The following is a 19,775-nucleotide window of genomic DNA, read 5'->3' on the forward strand; positions in this document are numbered from 1 at the left end:
TTAAAAATTACAATTTTCAAAAACATGCAACCTTACCTGATTGTAGTGGGTTTCACAACATGCCCTGCCTTGTCTCTCACAATGACGATGACCCAGGAATGGCTTTTCACATTTTGCACAAACAAAATGCTATGAAGAAAATTATGAATTGTTTTTGGATTACTTCTAAATAATGGTATTCTTTTTTCTAGAAAGCAAACAAACAATCCCTATACTGAACATGACCAAAGCCTACTGAGCTTGCTGCGCCATCTTGAAAATAAGAATTACAACAATCGTTTTGTGCTTTCAGATCACTAAAATAACGCTTCTTTTGCTGTCTTTAGCATTTCAACCCAAAAGTTACAAAGAAGAAAAAAAAATGCACTGAAGTGATTCTGATATGTCATTAACGACAGAACGATGTGAGCTCAAATAATTGTCACCACCATTACATCTTGTGAAGAAAGCACATGCTGGAGGAGAATTTCACAACAAAAGAACTAAACTGCTTATCTTTCTAACTTAAATGGAAGATAAAGAACCGAATCTTGCACATGGACTTGAAATATGAACTGTTGCTTAAACTGCTTTAGAGATAACTACGTGCTAAGTAACTGTGGAAGCCATAGGAACATTATAATGCCCGCTATCACTATGTTTGTCACAGAACTTTACTGCCTTTCCATATATCCTGCTTCTCACTTGGTGACATTCTCTTCTACAAGGACCCTGCAATGCTTCCTTGGACTACTGATTTTAGCTCCGCAGGCAGAGGTCTTTTCTCAGTGGAAGATCAGACACGTGAAGGTTGAAAATGGGATTAGGAGATGCACTTGCTGATCACCGCTGCATACTTTTCTAATCCTTTCATGGAAGCTGCTCAGCGATATTCCAGTTAACTACATTAATGTTTACATTTGTGAAAGACAATGTGTCACCTGATGTTTACCTCCACGTGCCACTGTTTGCCCATACCATTCACCACACGTCCTTCAATTGGTCCTCTACATGTTCCGCAGACGGGGACGCCCATTTTGTCATGGCAGGGTAAGCAACATAATTCTTCCTTCAGCTCATGAGCATCAGCAGGAGGTTCCTTCCTGTTCCAAAATTCATTAATTGAGAGCATGAATAAAGAAACTGAACAATTTCACCTCGAAATGACCTCTCTAGAGATCATTTAATTTTTAGCACTTGTTTTAGGAACTGCATTTATACTACAGTAATGTACTTAGCAGTATCAAACATGACAGTTCAATATGATTATTTTTTAAACAAGACTGATGGATTCCACAGTAAACTGAGGAAAGCCTACTAAGCAGGATGCATCAAATCTCTCTGAAAATAGCTACTGAACTTTTCTCAAACAGGTTAGAAAGCTGTAGTCCTGCCTGCCTTATATTCTGGCTCTCTTAGCACCACTTTCTTTTAGATTTACAGAAACGGAACTGAAAGGAAAACGCAGTCCTCTGCATTTTCCTGACAATATCAAACATCAGAGAAAGAAAAAGAGAAATTGACACTAACACTGATACAGTACTACAGGTTGTTTTTCAAATCAGCCTCTGCTACGAAACTGAAACGATAGCCTCCTTTGTACCAAAAAACAAACAACTAATCCTGTGTGTTATATCCTACAATGCCCCCGATCCATGCATCAGTGGGGAACGTAGAAACACACAGCTGCGCATTCTGCAGCTGCAGAAGCTGACAAAACGAGGTGAGGGAAAGCTTAAGAGAAAAACATACTCTGGGCAACTCAACTAAATAGAAAGAACCTAGGCAAGATGGTGACTGAAGCAGCTGAAGACAACCACCTTTCTACCCTTCATAACAGGAAAATAACGTCAATGATTTTGTTGCCACAAGCAAGTTTGTGCCCAGATTCCCTATTTCCTTAAGTACCACCCTGTGCTGCAAATTACAGTCTTTCATAACTCCCCAACAGATTACCTGTTGTTTGAATAGAAGGTCCAACTCTACCACTCCAAGAGACGTAACTGGACACATATCCAGTAGCGAGGCACTCAGAACTCATCCCTTCCATAGAATCAGAATTACCAAGATTGGAAAAGACCCACAGGATCACCCAGTCCAACCATCCACCCATCACCAATAGTTCTCATTAAACTGTGACCCTCAACACAATGTCCAAACGTTCCTTGAACACCTCCAGGGTCGGTGACTCCACCATCTCCATAGGCAGCTCATTCCAGTGCCTGACCACCCTTTCAGAGAAGTAGTATTTCCTGACATTCAGCCTGACCCTCCCCTGGTGCAGCTTGAAGCCATTCCCTCTAGTCCTATCACTAGTCACCCGAGAGAAGAGGCTGACCCCCAGCTCACTACAACCTCCCTTCAGGTAGTTATAGAGAGCAAAAAGGTCTCCCCGAGCCTCCTCTTCTCCAGGCTGAAAAATACCAGCGCCTTCAGCCGCTCCTCATAAGGCCTGTGCTCCAGACCCCTCACCAGCTTTGTTGCCCTTCTCTGAACACACTCCAGGGCCTCAATCTCTTTCTTGCTGTGAGGGGCCCAAAACTGGACACAGTACTCGAGGTGCGGCCTCACCAGTGTACACCAGTGTACTCACCACTGAGTACAGGGGAACAATTACTTCCCTGTTCCTTTTGCCTGTTGTAAAGCACTGGTTTCCACTTTAAAATGGAAATGGGTGAAGCAAATAAAACCAGCATTCTCCTGTTTTGTTTTGTGGAACTCAAGTTACCTGCAGTTTGCACAGTTGAAATGATCACGGTGATAAGGATCATTTTTGAAAATGAGAGGTTGTTTGTCAATAATGGCATGGCACTTTGGGCAAATGTACTTTTCCAGGCCTCTGGCTTTTTCCCTGCTACGGCAAGGATGGCAGAGATGTCTGAAACAACATAAAAGACAATAGGTAAGTACTGGCACCTGTTACTATAGTAAAAAAATATGAATCCAGCATCTAATAGAAACTCATTTCTATCAATTCTTCTTTGGAGGAGAATAAAGGCTTTAAAACTATTTCTTTGGTAGGCAAGCCAAGTTCAGAAAAAGGCCTATTATTTTATTTTCTATCACCAGAGAAGTATCGTTTGTTCAATTCCTTTCAATTTCACGCTTTACTCTCAAACTCTTAAAAACTTAGACTGGAAGCTGAATGACAAAACCTAATTCTGTAAATAACTATATGCATCACATTAAAAATAAGAAATCAATAGCTACATAGTCTACTTAAAAAGAAAATCCGTGCAGGATCCCACTGAAGGGAGAGCATTTATTAATGAATGGGGTGATAATCTGGACTCAAATTGGGAACCCATGCTGGGAAAGAAAAATATATTTAGAAATGACAATACTTCTGCATCTGATTTGTTTCTAAGCATCTATCACAGTGTATCCTACTGATCCTGAAACATCACCAGGTACAAAACACACGCTTGACAACAAATCTGGTCTCGAAGTAGACAACTAGTTAACATTTTATGTGCATATTTTAAGATATCCATTCTTAGACCTTGTTCTCATAAAAGACACTTCAGTTACCCCATCTCAGCAGGAAAGCTTTAGGAACCATAGCCTCCAAATCCCTCCCAAATTTCATTGCGTCTTCACCATCATCAATGACGGAAGGAAGGGTGAAGACCCACCTGCCAACATTCTTGACAAATCCAATATCTGCCAATGCTTGTCAGCAGATATCACAGCAGAAGCATTCTGGATGCCAACTGTTGTTCACAGCTTTAATAACACAACCAATAACGAACTCATCTGTAGGAAACACAGTAACAGGATGTAAAATATCATGCTACTCCAAGTTAAGAGAAGCCTGCAACTGAATCACTACAATTATGTCATCATTTTTGCCTCTCTCTTCTTCTTCTAGAAAAGGACACTTTTGAATTGTCATTCACACAGTGTTGGCTTCTACTCCCTTAAGTCTATAATCAAGCCTTGGAAGGGCTCCATACTCAAAGCACAACAGAACTGAGTTTGGGTGGCCTTGACCCTACTACAAGAAAACTCCTGGAGTCCAAGTACAAAGATACAGGAGGAGAATGCACTTGCTAACAGTGAATCCAACACGCGCACCAATTCCTGATCTACCACAGACTCCTGTCCTGTGTGGCACTGGAAAAGTGAGAAAACTACCATTTCATATTCTCTACTGCACAGCCGTGCCAAACACACAAGTTGGTCTCTGCATACACGTTGCAGCCAAGGCCCCTGAGCAGTGCAAACCCTGCCTAAAATATGTAAGGAACTCAGCTTCCCAGTGCTGCAAAAGGTTGAATCCTGGCTCCAAAGAGCCTACAAATCCAACAGCTGTCAAAGAGAAGCAACCAGGCAGATGACAGATATGAATGAAATGAAGTCTAGCACACAAGTCTGTGGCATTCCTGGGAAGTCATAGCTTTTCTAGAATAGAACTGGATGGTCTCTAGAAGTGTTGGGAAAGCATGAGACATCACTGCTGACAATAGCCCTGTTGATTCTGGCTACTCTCACTAAATTCGAAAACTGGAAAAGCCCAGTTCCAGGCAGGATCCACGGAGTGCTGCAGCCAAGATGCATTTATTCTCTCAATGCAAAGACTTCACATTAAGCATACCTGACAAACAAAGTCGCTAACTATTCTGTGAAATGTGGTATTCTGGAATCCAAAGCCTTTCTCCCCTGTGCACAGGGCCCTGAAATTTCAGCTGTTCGAGGGACAACATTTGCAAACAGCTCCACGGTTATGCGTCCTAAAGGTTCATCACTGGCAGAAACATTAAAATACACAATATCCTTTGACAGCTCCGCCACCAGAGAGAGGCGGTCTTCTGTAGCTCTGACAAGCTTTGCTGGCATTCTTCCAACCTCCTCTTGAAAGAATTAGCCAGTTCTTGAACTTCAAATCTGACTGCAAATTGTTCTACTTTCACTTCACCATCTGAAAACAAATCCAAGAAGAGATTTCCTTAGCTTTACTCACTGGAGCCAGAGATTAGTAGCTTTTGTTCTGTACAATTCCCAGGGCAAAACCAAGCCAAACAAGCTGCAGAAGATACTGAAAAGAACTGTAAAAACCACTCAACCAACTCACCAGCATCATCTAGAGCTGTCCGAATTCAAACACTGTTTGATGCATCAGAGGGCACTAAGTTCACTTCTTTGGTGATGACATGGTTTGCACACACTTTCAGAACTTGGTCCCTTCTCATAAGGATCTTGCAACACTTCTTCTGTGTATGGATGAGGAACCTTAGTGCTCCTTCCACTGAGTAGCATCTCTGTCCCACCTGTAAAGTTCTGCCCTCTCTTTGAAGAGAATTTCTTCCTCTTCTCCTCCAGACTTTACCACCACCTAAATCACAGCACAGTACTAAGTGACTTCCCCAGAAGCTGTTGTCACCAATAGCATGGTTACAATTCTGACATCACATAATGCCAAATTATTCAATGTTTTTCTTTCTTCGGTGGTTTTGTACCCACAGCTCTACAGACACTCATCATGCAGTGAAGTGAATGAAAAGCCCTGCCTTTTCAAAATAGAAGGGCCCAACAAATTCCAGCGTTTGAAATTCATTTTAGCAATGTAACGCTACATCCCCACGCTGCACAGGGAGTCGCTTGTTTTTTAAGCTATCAAGTGTTCCGGCCTATTTCCCAGAAAAATTTCAGGTCTGCTGAATGATGTGCTAAGTGATAACACAGCACTGTTAAGCATTCCAGGCGTTACCCTTTTAGAGATTGTTCAATAATTTAATAGTGGCATTTGATCAGAGTAAGCATCAACTGAAAATAATAAACAGAGTCCTCACAGCTGCATATCCTCCTCACTTTGTGTGTGCATATTACTGGTTGTTAACATCCTTCAGTTAACACACCTTCCAAAGCTAAAGAGAACTTGGAAGAACTGGAGAAATGTGTGACAGACAAGCACTTCTGGTGGGAGAAGTAACACTGAAGGAGAAAAAGAGCAGGTAAGGCAAGAAAGAAAGCCAAAGAACTCATCTGTTAATCATGTGATGACGAAAGGCAGACAAGATATTGAAGAAAGAGGAAGACGACATTTGGCAGACTTCATCAGATTAGCTGTTCCAATTCAAGGACACCACATCCTGTTTATTTGTGCTCTATCAGTCTTGTTTAATCATTATACTAACCTGCAGTTAAGTTCTATTCTCTACAGGAAGCCGAACTAAAAGATTATAGTCATTGCAAGCTTCTCATCTTATTAGGCACACTAAGGTTAAATACGAAAACCAGACACAAACAACTGTGTTAAGCCTTACAACGTTACATAAGGCTACTTCAAGATAAACTAAACTTTACTTCAGCTTGAAGTTCTTCTACTTCCTAAAAAGCTCTATCATCACCTCCTGGTAAATTCTGTGATACGTGAGCAGTTTCTGTGGAATCTGCTTCTTCACTGCAGCTGACTGTTGCAGCAAACAGCACGGTTGCTTCACTGGCTGATGGAGCATGCAATCCTTTCTCAGTTGTAGAGACTAAGTCAGTAACAATAAAACAGTAAGCAAAGGAGCCAGGAGAGCCTAATATTCAAACCACATTCAGTCTGGACACCAAGAATAACCACTCCCTCCAAAAAAGCCACGTTTCCCCTCTCCCCTCCCTCCAATGTTATCAATTTCTTCATTTAATTACAACAGCAGTACAGAAAAATCATGATATCAAGTTCTCAGACTCCAACTTTCCTATAGTGCAACTGATGTTTCAGAACAGCTAACTAACAGGGATTAAGGGGAGTGAACAACTGGGAAAAAAAATAACAAGAAGTTTTGTTGGAAGGTTTCAGACATTCTGCATTACTCTTAACACACACTCAAGTTCAACTTGAAGAGAAACTGAATTACTGAAACTGAAGTACCTTTGAAGCAGTGCGATTCCACAACAAGCACTATTTCCCTTGGAAATTGCTCTGAAAACAATTAACGCTTACATGCCTGCTAGGAGGAATTCTAACAGCTAAAGCTGTTTCTGCTTTAGGAGGTAAAGCTGTTTCCTTTCTCTCCCTGAGAAACTTAACATCAGTCCCTGAGTTCCAGTGCCAGAACAGACTTGAGACACAGCCAAACAAGTCAAGTAGTTTTTAATCTGATGGATATTTTATTTCTCACTAAATGAAAATAGTCTAAGAATAATACTGCAACTTTATTGCCTAAATTTACGTAAAGACTTGACTCGTACTTTCTTTCTTTGAGTTTTAACTTCTTTCTGAGAGCCTGTTGGATCAGCATCCTCCACGTTACTACTAATGCCACAGACAGATGAAGAAGGGACCTGCATAGTTGCTCCTCCAGCCTTCTCCTCAGACGGTTTATTTTCCCAAGCAGTAACACATTCTCTCTCCAATTTATGTGTGACTGAGGAGCCTACAGCAAAGAAAAAAAATTAGTGGAAAACAGCTGATAAGACAGTTTAATACTGTGATCAATTTTGGCACAGACGCTATAAAGTAACCTAAGGATACTCAGAACATTTTTAATTTACTTTTAAATTTAAATAGCACCATTATTTTAAAAGTGACTCAATCAGGGTAACTAAGGAACTGTAAATTTGTAATACACAGCTTTTCTGTTGCTATCAAAAAACCACCACGCAATAATGAAGTCTTCAATCCAGGAAAAGGCACTACAGCTACTAGCTTCCTTTGACACTTACTTCCATTGCAGGTAGCTCAGCACGTGCCACCTTTTTTTTAGTACACAAAAACTCACATCCTAAGAAAGCAAACCTCATTTATAGACCTATAGATCTATAATATTAAATATAATATATATATATATATATATATAAACTCCTTTGGGAGTTCTCAGGTATCTCCCAGGGACAGACAAGATCCTGCACAAGTATTCTTACGTGCAAATACCAACAACTTCAGATTCACCCCACTTGAAAGTCTACAATGTGAAGATTCCCACGCGTGCATTACAACTGAAAGAAACTCCATGTTATTAAGACAGAAGTAATACAGCGACTGGCATTGATAAACGACTGACCAATGAGGTGCACGCTTGAATCAGCTGCTAGTTCAATTAACACTCACCCTTTTCCAGAATTTTAAAGGAGAAGTTGGAGGGCCCATCTTGTGCTGCAGGAGCCAGCTGGGATGCCTTGCTCTCCAAAGGCTTCTGAGGCGCACCGCAGCTTTTGCGTGGTTCAGCTGCTCCTGGCTTTTCCTCCTCTGCTTTCTGGGATGCTGTGCTTTTTCTTGGGGGATGAAAGCCAAATCCAAAGAGGGAACTGGGGGCGGAAGTATTTCCAAAGGGGAAGGTCTTTTCACTGCCGAAAACACTCTTGATGGATTCACACTGGAATACAAACTTTGCGGGGGAAACCACTGGTTTTCGTGGCGTTTCAGAGGTGCTCCACAGCTCCGAAGCTTCTGCAGCAGCATCAGAAGCAGCGTCACCACGGCTGAGGTCTGCTGCCACCCTGCCAGTTCCTTCCAGTCCAGCTACTGCGTCCTTGCCACAAGGAGATGCTCTGGCTGTATTCGTACGAGAAACACGAGGCGTTATCAAGGTGCCTGTCTCATGGGCTTGCTTTGCTTCATCACAGGTTTGCTTAAACGAGCCCGCAACATCCTGCCGTTTGAACCGCACAGCTAGCAGCTCTACTTTCCTTCCCCTGTCTGCAAAATTGCATGCGGTCCACACCCATGCTCTGTCAGATCCTTTTGCTGGCCGCATATTCCTATCTGCTGCTGTTCTGTGGTTGGCATGGAGTTTTACTACCTGTCTACCAGTCTTGCAACTGCCCCTACAGCTACTAGCTTCCTCTGACACTTACTTCCACTGCTGGTAGCTCAGCACGTGCCGCCTTTTTTTAGTGCACAAAAACTCACATCCTAAGAAAGCAAACCTCATTTATAGACCTATCCAGATTCAGTTATCAAACGCTGATACTCGAGGCACAGCCAAAGTAACCGTAAGCAAGCACATTCACTCTTCCGCACTTGTGCCTTTAACTATCAAAACCCCGGAGCTGTATTTTTCAAACAGCGTACTTTTTTTAAAAAAAAAATACACGTACTAACTCTTCCAATGCAAGTCAACCATCTGCAGAAGCAGCAAACGTTCACAGCGGCAGACAGTTTTTCCATGCCCCAGTCTTTCAAAGCATCTTGCAAAGCTCAGCTCCACACAGTCAAAAGAGAGGCAGAAGCCTGAGGGTACGAAAGCAGTTTGATGTGCTTGTCTGGAGGCTCTCTACAGTGCGCATCGGTGTTTCTAGCACTATCCACCCCAGGAAATAGCAACTTAACCTCAGAGCCTAAGCATCCTCCAGACCGAAAGATTCATCTGCAGCATCTAAGAAAGTAGCCGTTGTGTTTTCAGACATACCTTGCCACACCTCCCTTTCTTCTTCTTCTTCTTCATTGCTGGGAGACAGTCTTCCGCTACGTTTCTTAACTGCTGTTTCAGAGTCTTCACCTTAAACACAGGAAACAAGCGTGAGTTCTCAGGTATCTCCCAGGGACAGACAAGGCTAAGTTGGTTAAGCCCTTCAGACTCACAAGCCTGCTCAAGCACACAAGGCTTGTGCACATCACAAATTTAAAGCTCAGTTTTCTTTCTACGAGAAATTCTTTGCCAGCTCGATGGCACAATGCAGTCCAAGTGGAACCCGAAGCTTCAGACAGGAACCTGAGTACTACTGGCTTCCCGAGGAACGCTCATTTTCCTGCTCCCACTACTTCCTTCCAGGAGCGTAAAAGCAACGGGAGCAGTACTAGAGAAAAAGCAGTATTCCAAAGCTCTAAGTACCAGTTCAATTTGAACACTGCTTCTCAATATTCCCTTCCCTGCCTTTCTGTCCCAGCTGATTGACTCCCTTCAATTAGAAGTTAACTGCTTCAGCCTCCTCAACAGCAGTCCTACAAAGTAACCCTGTGGGGTCATTTTAGATCTCAACAGCTCTTCTGAGCCTACATCCAAAGTGGATGTACAATAAGCTTCCTGAACAACAAATCTGAATGCTGAGGATGGAAACCTAGAGAGCATTTAATAGGTTTTCTCAGAACCTTACACACACACAGATAAAGCTAACTCCAGCTGCTGGAGTATGAGAAACATGAGGCATTATCACGGTGCCTTTCTGATGGGCTTGCTTTGCTTCATCCCAAGTCTGCTTAAATGATTCTGCAACTGTGGTAAAGGCAGTTGACATAGAACTGCCTTTGCTATCAGATTCACTGGGTGCACCAAATTTCAATTTGGCTGGAGGCACCCACGCTGAAGTTGCATCTTTCCTCTGTAGGCTTAGTTTCAGCATCTGCAAGATTCTGAGATGTAAATGCTTGTCTTTTCCCTTCATGTTTAATGAAAAAAATCATTCAAGAGATACTTCTGAATAAGTCTTGCTTGGATTCTGGCAGGCAACACATTTTGTGGCAGTAGATTCACGTCTTACTAAACAGATGGTACAGTCCCACTGACCTTCCTTTGTAGCAAAGATGGATCCTGATTTGTCCTGTGCAGCACTGCCACTTGCTTTCAAACTTGCAGCAGATTCAGTTACAGGGATGTCACGTGTTTCCCACATATCTGGATTTGGGCTTTGGCAGGAGACACCGTTCTTTGCAGTTGCTTTGTTCCCAACTGAACATATTTTATGCTCCCACTGATTCTTCTGCAAGGGAGACTGTTCAAACTCACCGAAGGAAGAGCTTAGTATGGCTCCCTTTCGAAATGAAAATGTGGTGAAGGCAGTTGGCGTAAAACTGCCTCTGCTATCAGATTCACTGGGCACATTGATGTCTTGAGGAAACACACCAGCTGAAGTGCTTTGTAGAGGTGGCGTGTGGATCGGTTGTTGAGAAACATATATATGTTGCTGAGGTGCAAGTCCCTTCATGCCACAGACAGGTGCCTAAAGAAAAAACATGATTACTTCATTGTGAAAAAGGAGAAAAAGGCCTTAGGGCGCTAAAGCCCACACAACGTGTACTCTTCATAACAAGGTGTAACTTAAAATTAGATTTCACCTCTCATCAGTTTAAAGTAAAAACGTATGTTCAAATCTGGAATGGTATCTGAAAACACAGACTGGAGAGAAGCTTAAGATGAATTGACTCATTTCTCTTTAGTATTAAAAAAAGTCAAAACCACCAAGTCTCCACACTACCCTGGGGAAAAGAACAACACAGACACAGAGCAGAGGATGTATGTTAGCACCTTAAGAACGTGCTTTGCTGGCTTTTTCCCCCAAACCCTGTATCCCAAAGATTAGCTGATAATGGATCTTTCTGCCTGTCTCCAGCAGATTTCAAGTTTAGCAAATGCTATCTAGGGAACTACAGTTATATCCAACTACACACAGAATCAAAACCAGTCGTTTTCAATAAATCAGCAGGAACGGCTTGAGCGGATACATTTGTCCTCACCTTTGTTGATGTTACATTGGTCGCGGCAGTTCTTAGAACTTGATGCGAGTTGTAAGCAGGTGACTGGCTATAGTCAACAGATGGGCCAGAGGTAGCAACTGAAAAGGAACACCCAGGAAAGAGTTTATATCCAATTGTTGTTACTGACTTGAATGAACTTTCCCCAGGAACCAGTTTCACTCATTCATCTCAGAACACTGCCAAAAGGATTTAACAAGTCTTACTCCGTTTAGCTAAGTGTTTAATTAAAAATTCAACATCGACTTACCTGTTACAGGGACTTCATGAAGGTTTTGTGCTCTCTCATAACCAGCAGACACAGTATCTGTTCCATAGCTTTCACCAGGCCACCCATGAGATGATATACTTACACCGGATCTATTACGTTTCATTTCTTGTATTTCATTCTATTAAAGAGAGCGTTTCAATTAAGAGAATATAAAGGTATTACACAGATATTTGAAGAAAACCTAAGAACGATCCACACTCCTTTGCTATTTAAAAGTGCATTCAAGGACTGAGGGGAAAAAAAAAAAGTTAACGGCTGCAATAATCCATGATCTGCCCACGCTGTACAAAACTGAGACTGAGCCCTGAAGCTAGAAATAAAAAACCCAGAAGCAAGAGGACAATAGCTAAGCTGAAGAAAGCAGAACTTCCTGCACACACAATCCTTAGGATTACCTCCTATAACTGAGTACCAAATCAGAGTTTGTAGGCAACAAAGTTTTACGCTTGCACTCCATTTAAGCAGATGTTTATAGCATTTATCTTCACTGAGTTAAGTGGCAGTCTAGTAAGTGAAGCTTAGTTCAACGCTAGGGTCACAAAGCACTTACCACCAGAACAAAAAGATCAAGTGTTCTGCATCAAATATATAGTGACAAAAGTTGTTTACCTTCAAAGCTTCCACTTGCTGACTCAGCATTTGAAGTAAGGACTTCTGATCTTCTGCCCACTGAGGAAGAGTTTCAGGAGAAAACTGGGAAGAAAAAAAAAGCTCACTGAACTTCCAGTTTTTATACAAACGTAACACTTCTCTAGAAGAGTAACCAGCTCATATACCTTGTAGTTATTAGCTGGTGAGAAAGATAACCTCTTCGGTGATGGAGTTGAATATTTCACTTCTAGACCTGCAGCCTGTGAGATATTTCTGGAGGCAAGACTTTCCTCTTCCTCATTCTCTCCAAGCTCTTGGATCACTGCATTCAGCATTTCCGTTACCGTTTTAACAGATACCGGCAGCTAGAAATTTATTTGAAACGCAAAACATGAATCCAATTCTTCCTCAGACCAACAGACTGTGTTCTGATCTACAGCTGAACAGTTCACAAGGCTTTCTTTACAGAAATTCTAGGTGGGTTTTTTTTGTTGTTGTATTCCCCCCAGGAAAGCCTTACATCTGTTAAAATTAATGTAAGAGGACAATTCACACAAGCATCAATTCTATTTGCGAACTATCAACCTCACTAAGAAGACAGAGAGCAAAAGCCATTTGTTTACACAAAAGCTGTCATCTACAGACAGTCAAAAACATTTCATAATCCGGTACCTTCACAGAAGCTTCCCAGGACCTATCAGCCTACTGGAGTAAAGCAAGTTATTTGGTTGAGGGAACAAGTTTAACTTGCCACAAAGCAAAGTCCGTTTTAAAGTCTGATTTGAAAGCAAATTGTTTCATTCTGCAACAGTAAGCTAAACCACTCCACCTCTCCAAACAAGCTGTTAAGCAGGAATTACTTACTTTGTTGGCTACTGAAGGATCACAGGAGCTTTCATCAATGACCTTCATCAAGTAATGCTTTCTTTTAAGAAGATAGGTTTTGTGCTCTTCTCGTTGTTCTGGCAACATAGCATCATTCTCAATCTCCTTTGCCTTTCGTTGGCACAGCTAAGCAACAGTATTTTGATAATAAGAATCGGTCGGAATGCAAGTAAGAGAAAAGCATTCTGAGTTAATGCAATTTATAAACTTACAATGGCAAGATTCCAGTACGAAACCACGTTCTTAATAGCTTCAAACGCTAATAAAGCATCATCAGTTTTGCCCTCAACCGCATCCAACGTTGCAAATGCTATGTGCGCCTCTTCTTCATAGGCTGCAACCTGAAAGACCTACAACCAAAGCAAAAGACAAGTCACACATCACACACATGTGGATACTTGGAACAGGTAGTGACTGTAAACATCACAGAGGAGGAGGTTAATACCCCTAGTTTTCCTGTGTTACAGGAAAACAGCTTTTCAAGAAAGCTGGTACTAAGGGAGTTCAGTGTCTTCCAATCATAGTTTTAAAACTAAGAAAAGTTCAATAGAAAGATACTACCAAAGCTCAGCAATAGCAGTCTTACAGCAATAACACCTTTCAGTTGTACAGTGACAAAAAGAAAAACATCAACACACAAAACCAACCAAACAAAAGAAACCAACCAATTCGTATGTAAGCTTGTGACACACAACCCCTCTTACTCTGATCTTTGAATAATCGATCTGTACCTGAATGTCCACACTACGGAAATGTTTGAAGAGAGGATCAGTAGGTTTAGGAATACTTTTGTGCTTTTTGATAGTTTTCAAACTAAGCAAAGTCTTCTTCCAGTAGTAGACACTTCTTCCAATGTATTGTTTCTGGTCACAGAAGGAATTAAGGCTAATGCCCTGTTGGAGAAGAGACATCAAAACTATCTCAGAAAATTCAAATGAAATGTTATCCAAGCTTTTTCTTCTCTGATACAGTCGCTTTCTTGAGAAGTTTCAAGAATTTTTCTCTGACGCTTGTGATGGATCTCAGGAGGTCTCTCCATAGAGTCACAGAAAGTAACACACAGGTAGAAAATAACATTACTTTTACCTGTGCTGTTAAGAGAGTAGGAAGGGAGGGAGAACTTGTCAGGGAAGTTAGTTGCTCTAGTCATCCTGTCAAAATTAGCAGCAGGTCTCAATACTACATTCTCCTCTGATTTTATTTAGTCCCTTAAGTTTGCAAAATTAGAGAAAAACAGACGGTACTTATTTACAAACAATCTTAACTTACTGTTTTTTGCAGGCTTCTTGCCCAGTGTATAATTAAGGCAGGCTGAAGGCCGTGTTTCTCCAGGGCTCGCAGAGTACTTAATCCATGCTGAACAAGAAGCCGCAGTTTTGTTACTGAGTCCGGTCTGAATATCAGAAGAAACATTCCTCAATTAGCATACCTTCTTTTTCACCACCTTTTTCACAGTGTTCACATGTCATTTATTTGATGAATAGAACAAGCAGTTTAATCCTAAGCTAGCTCTTCTTTAGAAATACAGTATCAGAAAAGCCCGGTTTTAGAAAGTTCTTCAGCATCTCACGCCCCTACAGCAACAAACCTTTAATGTTCAAAGTACGTCAAGCAAAAGGAACTGGCTTTACACAACCTATGGGAATCAATTCAGCAGCCATCTAGAAGTTTGGTTCAAAGATTTCCAAACTGAAGAAGCCTTACATTGTTTTTTTCTGCATAAGAGTACAAACAGCATCCCACCAGGATCTTTGCTTCTCAGTACAGTACTGTTTGCACAGCAGCAATGGTAAGAAAGGAGGCTGATGCGTGCCACAGCGAGTATTCAACTTCTCCTGCAATTCTAAGTTGCCAGTGAACACCATCCCAAGTAAAAAAACCTGGTTTTGTAAAGATAAATAAACAGAAGGTGTTAGGTACCAAAAAAACTGCATTTAAATGCATTCACAAACTTGGAAAGTTTACTTACTTCAAGGTCCAACAAGCAAATGGAGTCGGGAGCATCTGTTTCAAGTTTTGATGTCTCCTGGGGCAGGTGGAAAAGTCGCTCTAATAATTTACGCAGTGGGAATAACACTGACATAGAATTCCACTGCAAGCCAAGCCATACAAGGTGCTGGAGACTCCCACTGTGCATTCGAACAGCACCTATGCAAAAACAAAGGTTGTAAGATGCTAGGATCCGCATCCTAGTTAGGAAGACCTGTATTTGATCAAAGCTGGCTTTCAGGACAAGAGAAGTAAGGAGCTCTGAATATCTCTCCCATCAAAGGACTTCCCCAGCAACCTCTTCCCACCTGTTTGCCTCCATCTAACAAGCTGGAACCAAGAGTAAGATGTAGCATTCTTCAGGTCTTTTCTGCACCTGTTTATATTATACAAATAACTTCTGAAGAAGCAAGATCTATTTCATGTAAGTGCACAACCAAAGTATATTAATACTTTCCCTTTTTTATCCAAGCAAAAAAATGCAGATAACATCATACTATAACAGAGAAAATCTTTAGCCTATGAGCAATAAGCACAAACCAGTTTTTTATATTTTGTATTATGTATTTTAAAACATTACGAACAAAATTATACAGAGAGGCTCTCTGAAACTTTTATTTTATATGTAAAATTTTTATTTTATATATTTTATATATATATACACACACACACACACATATATAAACTTGCATTTTACATATAAAATACAGTTATATTTAAAAAGAGAAAGGGCCGTAAGCCTTATTGCTTTGCACTGATTGGCTGTTTTAGATTGAATAGTCTACATGTTTTTGACCACTAACAGCTAAGCAGAAGACTACTAGTATTCTACTCTTGTTACACTCACACTCAAAGCCAGCCTTCATCATCAAGTTAAGCTTAAAAATGGAAAGATATCATGAGTTCACAACTCATCCTGGAATTGTTTCATTTTTTAAATGCCTGTAACCTGTACTCACAGATTACACATAAATAAGTACGTGCCTTCCTATTAGCACTTACTAGCATACAAACACAAACAGCTAAAAAGGCAGCTTCAACTGGAAGTGAATCGGAACAGACCAGAAGACAACAGCGTGGAAGCAGGAAGCATGCGAGAAATCCTTCAGAACCTGGCATGATGATACTGCCTCTCAGCTACCGTTGAAAGTGAAACTTCTTGCTAATCACTCTCTGATTAGGGTAACAATGAGCAGCTATTACAGACACTTGTCTTTTGTTGCAAATGAAGCATTTGTACAAGAACCTCTAATACAGAGTCACGGTCACGTTGAGTTTAAGTAACATCTCTTACCAATATCATATTCACTCAGTTCCTCTTGCACTGGTGCCTGTGTACTGACATCTCCTATATCATCCGTGCTGAGGAAAGATCTCTCTTTAGAAGCTCCACTCCCAAAGAGGCTTTCAAACAGTGTAAATAAACCACTTTTGTTTGCAAAATTTTCCACAATATTCTTCAAGAAGTCCTCCTTGCTGTGGCTTAAGTTCAGCAACATATGACCTAGAAAAATGGAACGTCACATAAGGACACTCAACTTAATCAAGGACAACAAAATTCGATGCAGTGGGTTGTTCTTGCTACTTTAGGCTGGGAATCAAGATTTCCCCTTATGATATTTACAAATTTTTGAGCTGCACTCTCCCTATAATTAAGTCAGTGTTTTAGCATATGGGCTGACAGCAGTCCCAAGGCATTTTTAAATCCAGTTCTCCAGGAGTACTATGTATTTTTACTAGAAGGGCACTGCAATTGTCTTCAATTATCAGTAGCTGTCAGTCTCATCTACTCAGGATGAATGTTTCTTTGTTTTCACCTACAGCCCGTAGGATAGTGAAGACTGAAAAGGACTGCCTCAGTTTAAAAAAAAAAAAAAAAAAAGGCAGCAAACTTGTTGGAACAAAGAAGAGAACAAAAACGACAGGAAAAGAGCAGTATTTTCTTTTACGCTTGGGACTAGCAATGCTTACAAATAGGATGTTAGTAGGCAGAAACCAGCAGACTAGGAGACACTAAAAGTTAAATTCTATCTTAATGTCCTGGAAAGAAAAAGAAAACGCCCATTACATGTCAGGGTCAAACTGCTGTTTTGCATTTCATATGCAGCCAAAATACAGAAAAGACTGCTCAGGGAAGATTAAAACGGAACGACGGAACATTTCTAACTATTGGTTTTTATTACCAGACTGGCTTTTTCGGTCACAGGCCAACATTTCCAATAGATCTTGTCCAGTACCATCTCCTTTTACTAGTTTTGACTTTGGTTTAGGAATCTGGTGAAGAAAGAAAAGAATCGTTACAGCTTCTTCACAACAAAAAGCAAATCAATTAATTTAGTCTGTAAAGTTAGGAAACAAGCTTGCTTCTTTCCTGAAAGGGACACGAGGTGAGTAATTGAACAATTGCAAATAGCTTTAAGATAACACGAGATAAAGTGATGTTTTCAAGGCAAGCAGTTGTGCAAAAAGGAAAACGTGACTTTCTTTCATAAAGCAAAGAATTAAGCTTGAGCAAGCTCTGCTGTTTCTGCAATAAGTATGTGAGAGCTACTCAGATCATTCCCCTCCCTCCCATACCAACCACCTTAATATTAGTTATTTTAGCTGCATTGCAGGAAAGGGAATAGCCTTTAGGAAATCCACTCATTAGCCTTTAAGAGTCATTTTACTTCTGACAAGTGAAACACAGTTGATGATATATTTTCTTCACACCAGTTGAAATCTCTTGAATAGAGAAAGAGTAAGGTTTGGTGAGGAGACAGCCATAGAAACACGAGTTCATTTCTGGAGAACAGGTGTTCAGTGTGTGTACAGTGAGAGTGTTCAAGAACTGCAACAACTACAGGCACAAACTCAACGGTGACTTACATGGAAACTTTTCAAATAACACAAGGCTGCAAGTTCACATGCATCTCTCCATTGTGCCTCACTGTTCTGGGCCATTTTCAGCAGGAAAGTGCCAGCATGCATGTAGAAGTGTCCTTTCATTTCAAGGAAGGCACGAGACAGCTCGTCAGGTCCATTCACACACAGTTTCACAGAGTGAAGCACACGATCAAAACTAGAATGTAGAAAAGATTAGTTTTCAACAAAGTCCTGGTAAAAGCTATCACGTGCTTCAGGTCAACGTTATTTAGCTGTGAATTAAGTAACTTCATCATTCAACTGCTACTGCCATCTCTGTTGCTTAAACCTGAGTTGCACAAGAGAGCAGCCTCGAGCTCCCAGAGCTCTGAACTCTGTTTACTGAAGTGAAATCAACAGAACTCAGTATGAAAGAGAAAGCAATGGAAATAAAGGAACACAAATCTTCAATTACATGGCTACAAACATTGTTTTGTATTACTCCAGCTGTGGCACAGGCAACACACCTTGAAGTCAGCTGGATTAGCTGGTCCTATCAGTCTTCCCCCAAGGAGAATGCAGGTGGCTTCCTATCACCTATTTATACTAGACGCCTAAAATTCTTAGTTATTTCAGTATGTGTTGTATTAACTTGACCAGGACAAACCTGACCCACAAGTGTCTGTGAAATGTAAACTGCCTGAAGTCGAGAACTACATTCTCATGCTGAAGTGAAAGAAGGTAACTGGTACAGAGTACCACCGAGTCTTCTCTGAGGCTTGTAGCTCAGACAGACACACAGCTTGGGGATCGAGCCTAGTAAGACTTCTTCTTTGCCGTTAGTACAGAGGAACTCCTCCCCCATCCACAAAATGGCTACTCACTGAAAATGATGCCTGCTACAAGTTCCATAACCCAGAAAAAATATTCCATTTCTTTTTTTTTTCCTTTTTTTTTTTAAACAGAAAAGTTAAAACAATACCTTTCAAGTGCCCCTCTGCTTTCTTGAACATCTCTAGAAGCAAGTGTCATTTTCACCAAGCTAGAATAGGCCAGCAGATGATCTTTCTTGATAGCTCTCCAATTATTTCTATCAGACTCCAAGTCTTGTACTGATTCAAGGTACTCCTGAAGAATAAAGTTCATCAGAGAATAAGGAACCACCATCCTTCTACGAAGGCAGGAGCTTCTCCAGAACATGCTGCTACATAATTCAGTTTCCCAGGTGAGATATTAACATACTCTTCAGCAGCAAAGTTCCAGGAACTGTTCGCCTGAGCAATTCCCTCCCTGACAGAGCTGCTATATCTAACTTAGTACTTCAGCTAGAAACTAGACGACTCCAAAAGGTTTAAGAAAATCCCAAGTAAATAATTGGTTTCAGCAGACATTACAGTTGAAGGAGTTAAGCCACTTGAGAATAAGCTGCCTTCGTAACAATACTAAGAGAATAACACCAGTTTCAAGGACGTGGGAGATTATGACAGAATCAAAATATGATTAAATACCTCAAATGTCCTTATGACACATGAACACCATTCCAAGCTTGAGTCTACAGGTATTTTCTTCTCCACCTCCTGACAATGAAGCACAGCGTCTCTTAATTTATTATTTGAACGGTAGAGAGCAACCAGTCTGATGTTAAGGTAGAGATCGTCTGGTTTCGCACAGAGTTCTGTTCGAATCATATCCAAGAGCTGATTCCATCCAGCTTCACCTTTACGCTCCAGTAACTGCTCCTATCAAATATGAAGGCAACACGTTAAAATTTCATCCTCCATGAGAGACTTTACAGCAACCACATTACCTGACTCT

At 41.0% G+C, this 19,775-nt stretch overlaps 1 protein-coding gene and 1 pseudogene across 4 annotated transcripts in view; both read right to left on the reverse strand.

The window, feature by feature from the left end:
- On the reverse strand, nucleotides 1-3,933 carry LOC101747894 (annotated as a pseudogene).
- The window catches only part of LOC112533198 (E3 SUMO-protein ligase RanBP2-like), a 21,380-nt gene continuing 4,354 nt past the window's right edge, over nucleotides 2,750-19,775 (reverse strand). The window contains exons 5-25 of one of the 4 annotated variants that reach the window (XM_040706655.2): nucleotides 19,469-19,699; nucleotides 18,943-19,088; nucleotides 17,985-18,177; nucleotides 17,300-17,390; nucleotides 16,411-16,620; nucleotides 15,097-15,275; nucleotides 14,832-15,007; nucleotides 14,397-14,520; nucleotides 13,859-14,020; nucleotides 13,340-13,477; nucleotides 13,107-13,253; nucleotides 12,428-12,607; nucleotides 12,261-12,344; nucleotides 11,631-11,769; nucleotides 11,363-11,460; nucleotides 10,416-10,848; nucleotides 9,321-9,410; nucleotides 8,021-8,464; nucleotides 7,162-7,346; nucleotides 5,054-5,314; nucleotides 2,750-2,857 (exon numbers count right to left, since the gene is read on the reverse strand). In XM_040706655.2, the coding sequence (XP_040562589.1) occupies nucleotides 5,213-5,314; nucleotides 7,162-7,346; nucleotides 8,021-8,464; nucleotides 9,321-9,410; nucleotides 10,416-10,848; nucleotides 11,363-11,460; nucleotides 11,631-11,769; nucleotides 12,261-12,344; nucleotides 12,428-12,607; nucleotides 13,107-13,253; nucleotides 13,340-13,477; nucleotides 13,859-14,020; nucleotides 14,397-14,520; nucleotides 14,832-15,007; nucleotides 15,097-15,275; nucleotides 16,411-16,620; nucleotides 17,300-17,390; nucleotides 17,985-18,177; nucleotides 18,943-19,088; nucleotides 19,469-19,699 (3,552 nt within the window). In that variant the 3' untranslated portion in view covers nucleotides 2,750-2,857; nucleotides 5,054-5,212. Of the gene's footprint in view, nucleotides 2,858-5,041; nucleotides 5,315-7,057; nucleotides 7,350-8,020; nucleotides 8,465-9,320; nucleotides 9,411-10,415; nucleotides 10,849-11,362; nucleotides 11,461-11,630; nucleotides 11,770-12,260; nucleotides 12,345-12,427; nucleotides 12,608-13,106; nucleotides 13,254-13,339; nucleotides 13,478-13,858; nucleotides 14,021-14,396; nucleotides 14,521-14,831; nucleotides 15,008-15,096; nucleotides 15,276-16,410; nucleotides 16,621-17,299; nucleotides 17,391-17,984; nucleotides 18,178-18,942; nucleotides 19,089-19,468; nucleotides 19,700-19,775 lie in introns of those variants that run through there. The other 3 variants (XM_040706654.2, XM_025154084.3, XM_040706656.2) reach the window with 3 other exon arrangements.

The sequence above is a fragment of the Gallus gallus genome, chromosome 10 (genome assembly GCF_016699485.2).
Source record: "Gallus gallus isolate bGalGal1 chromosome 10, bGalGal1.mat.broiler.GRCg7b, whole genome shotgun sequence".
In the NCBI taxonomy this organism is placed as follows: domain Eukaryota; kingdom Metazoa; phylum Chordata; class Aves; order Galliformes; family Phasianidae; genus Gallus; species Gallus gallus.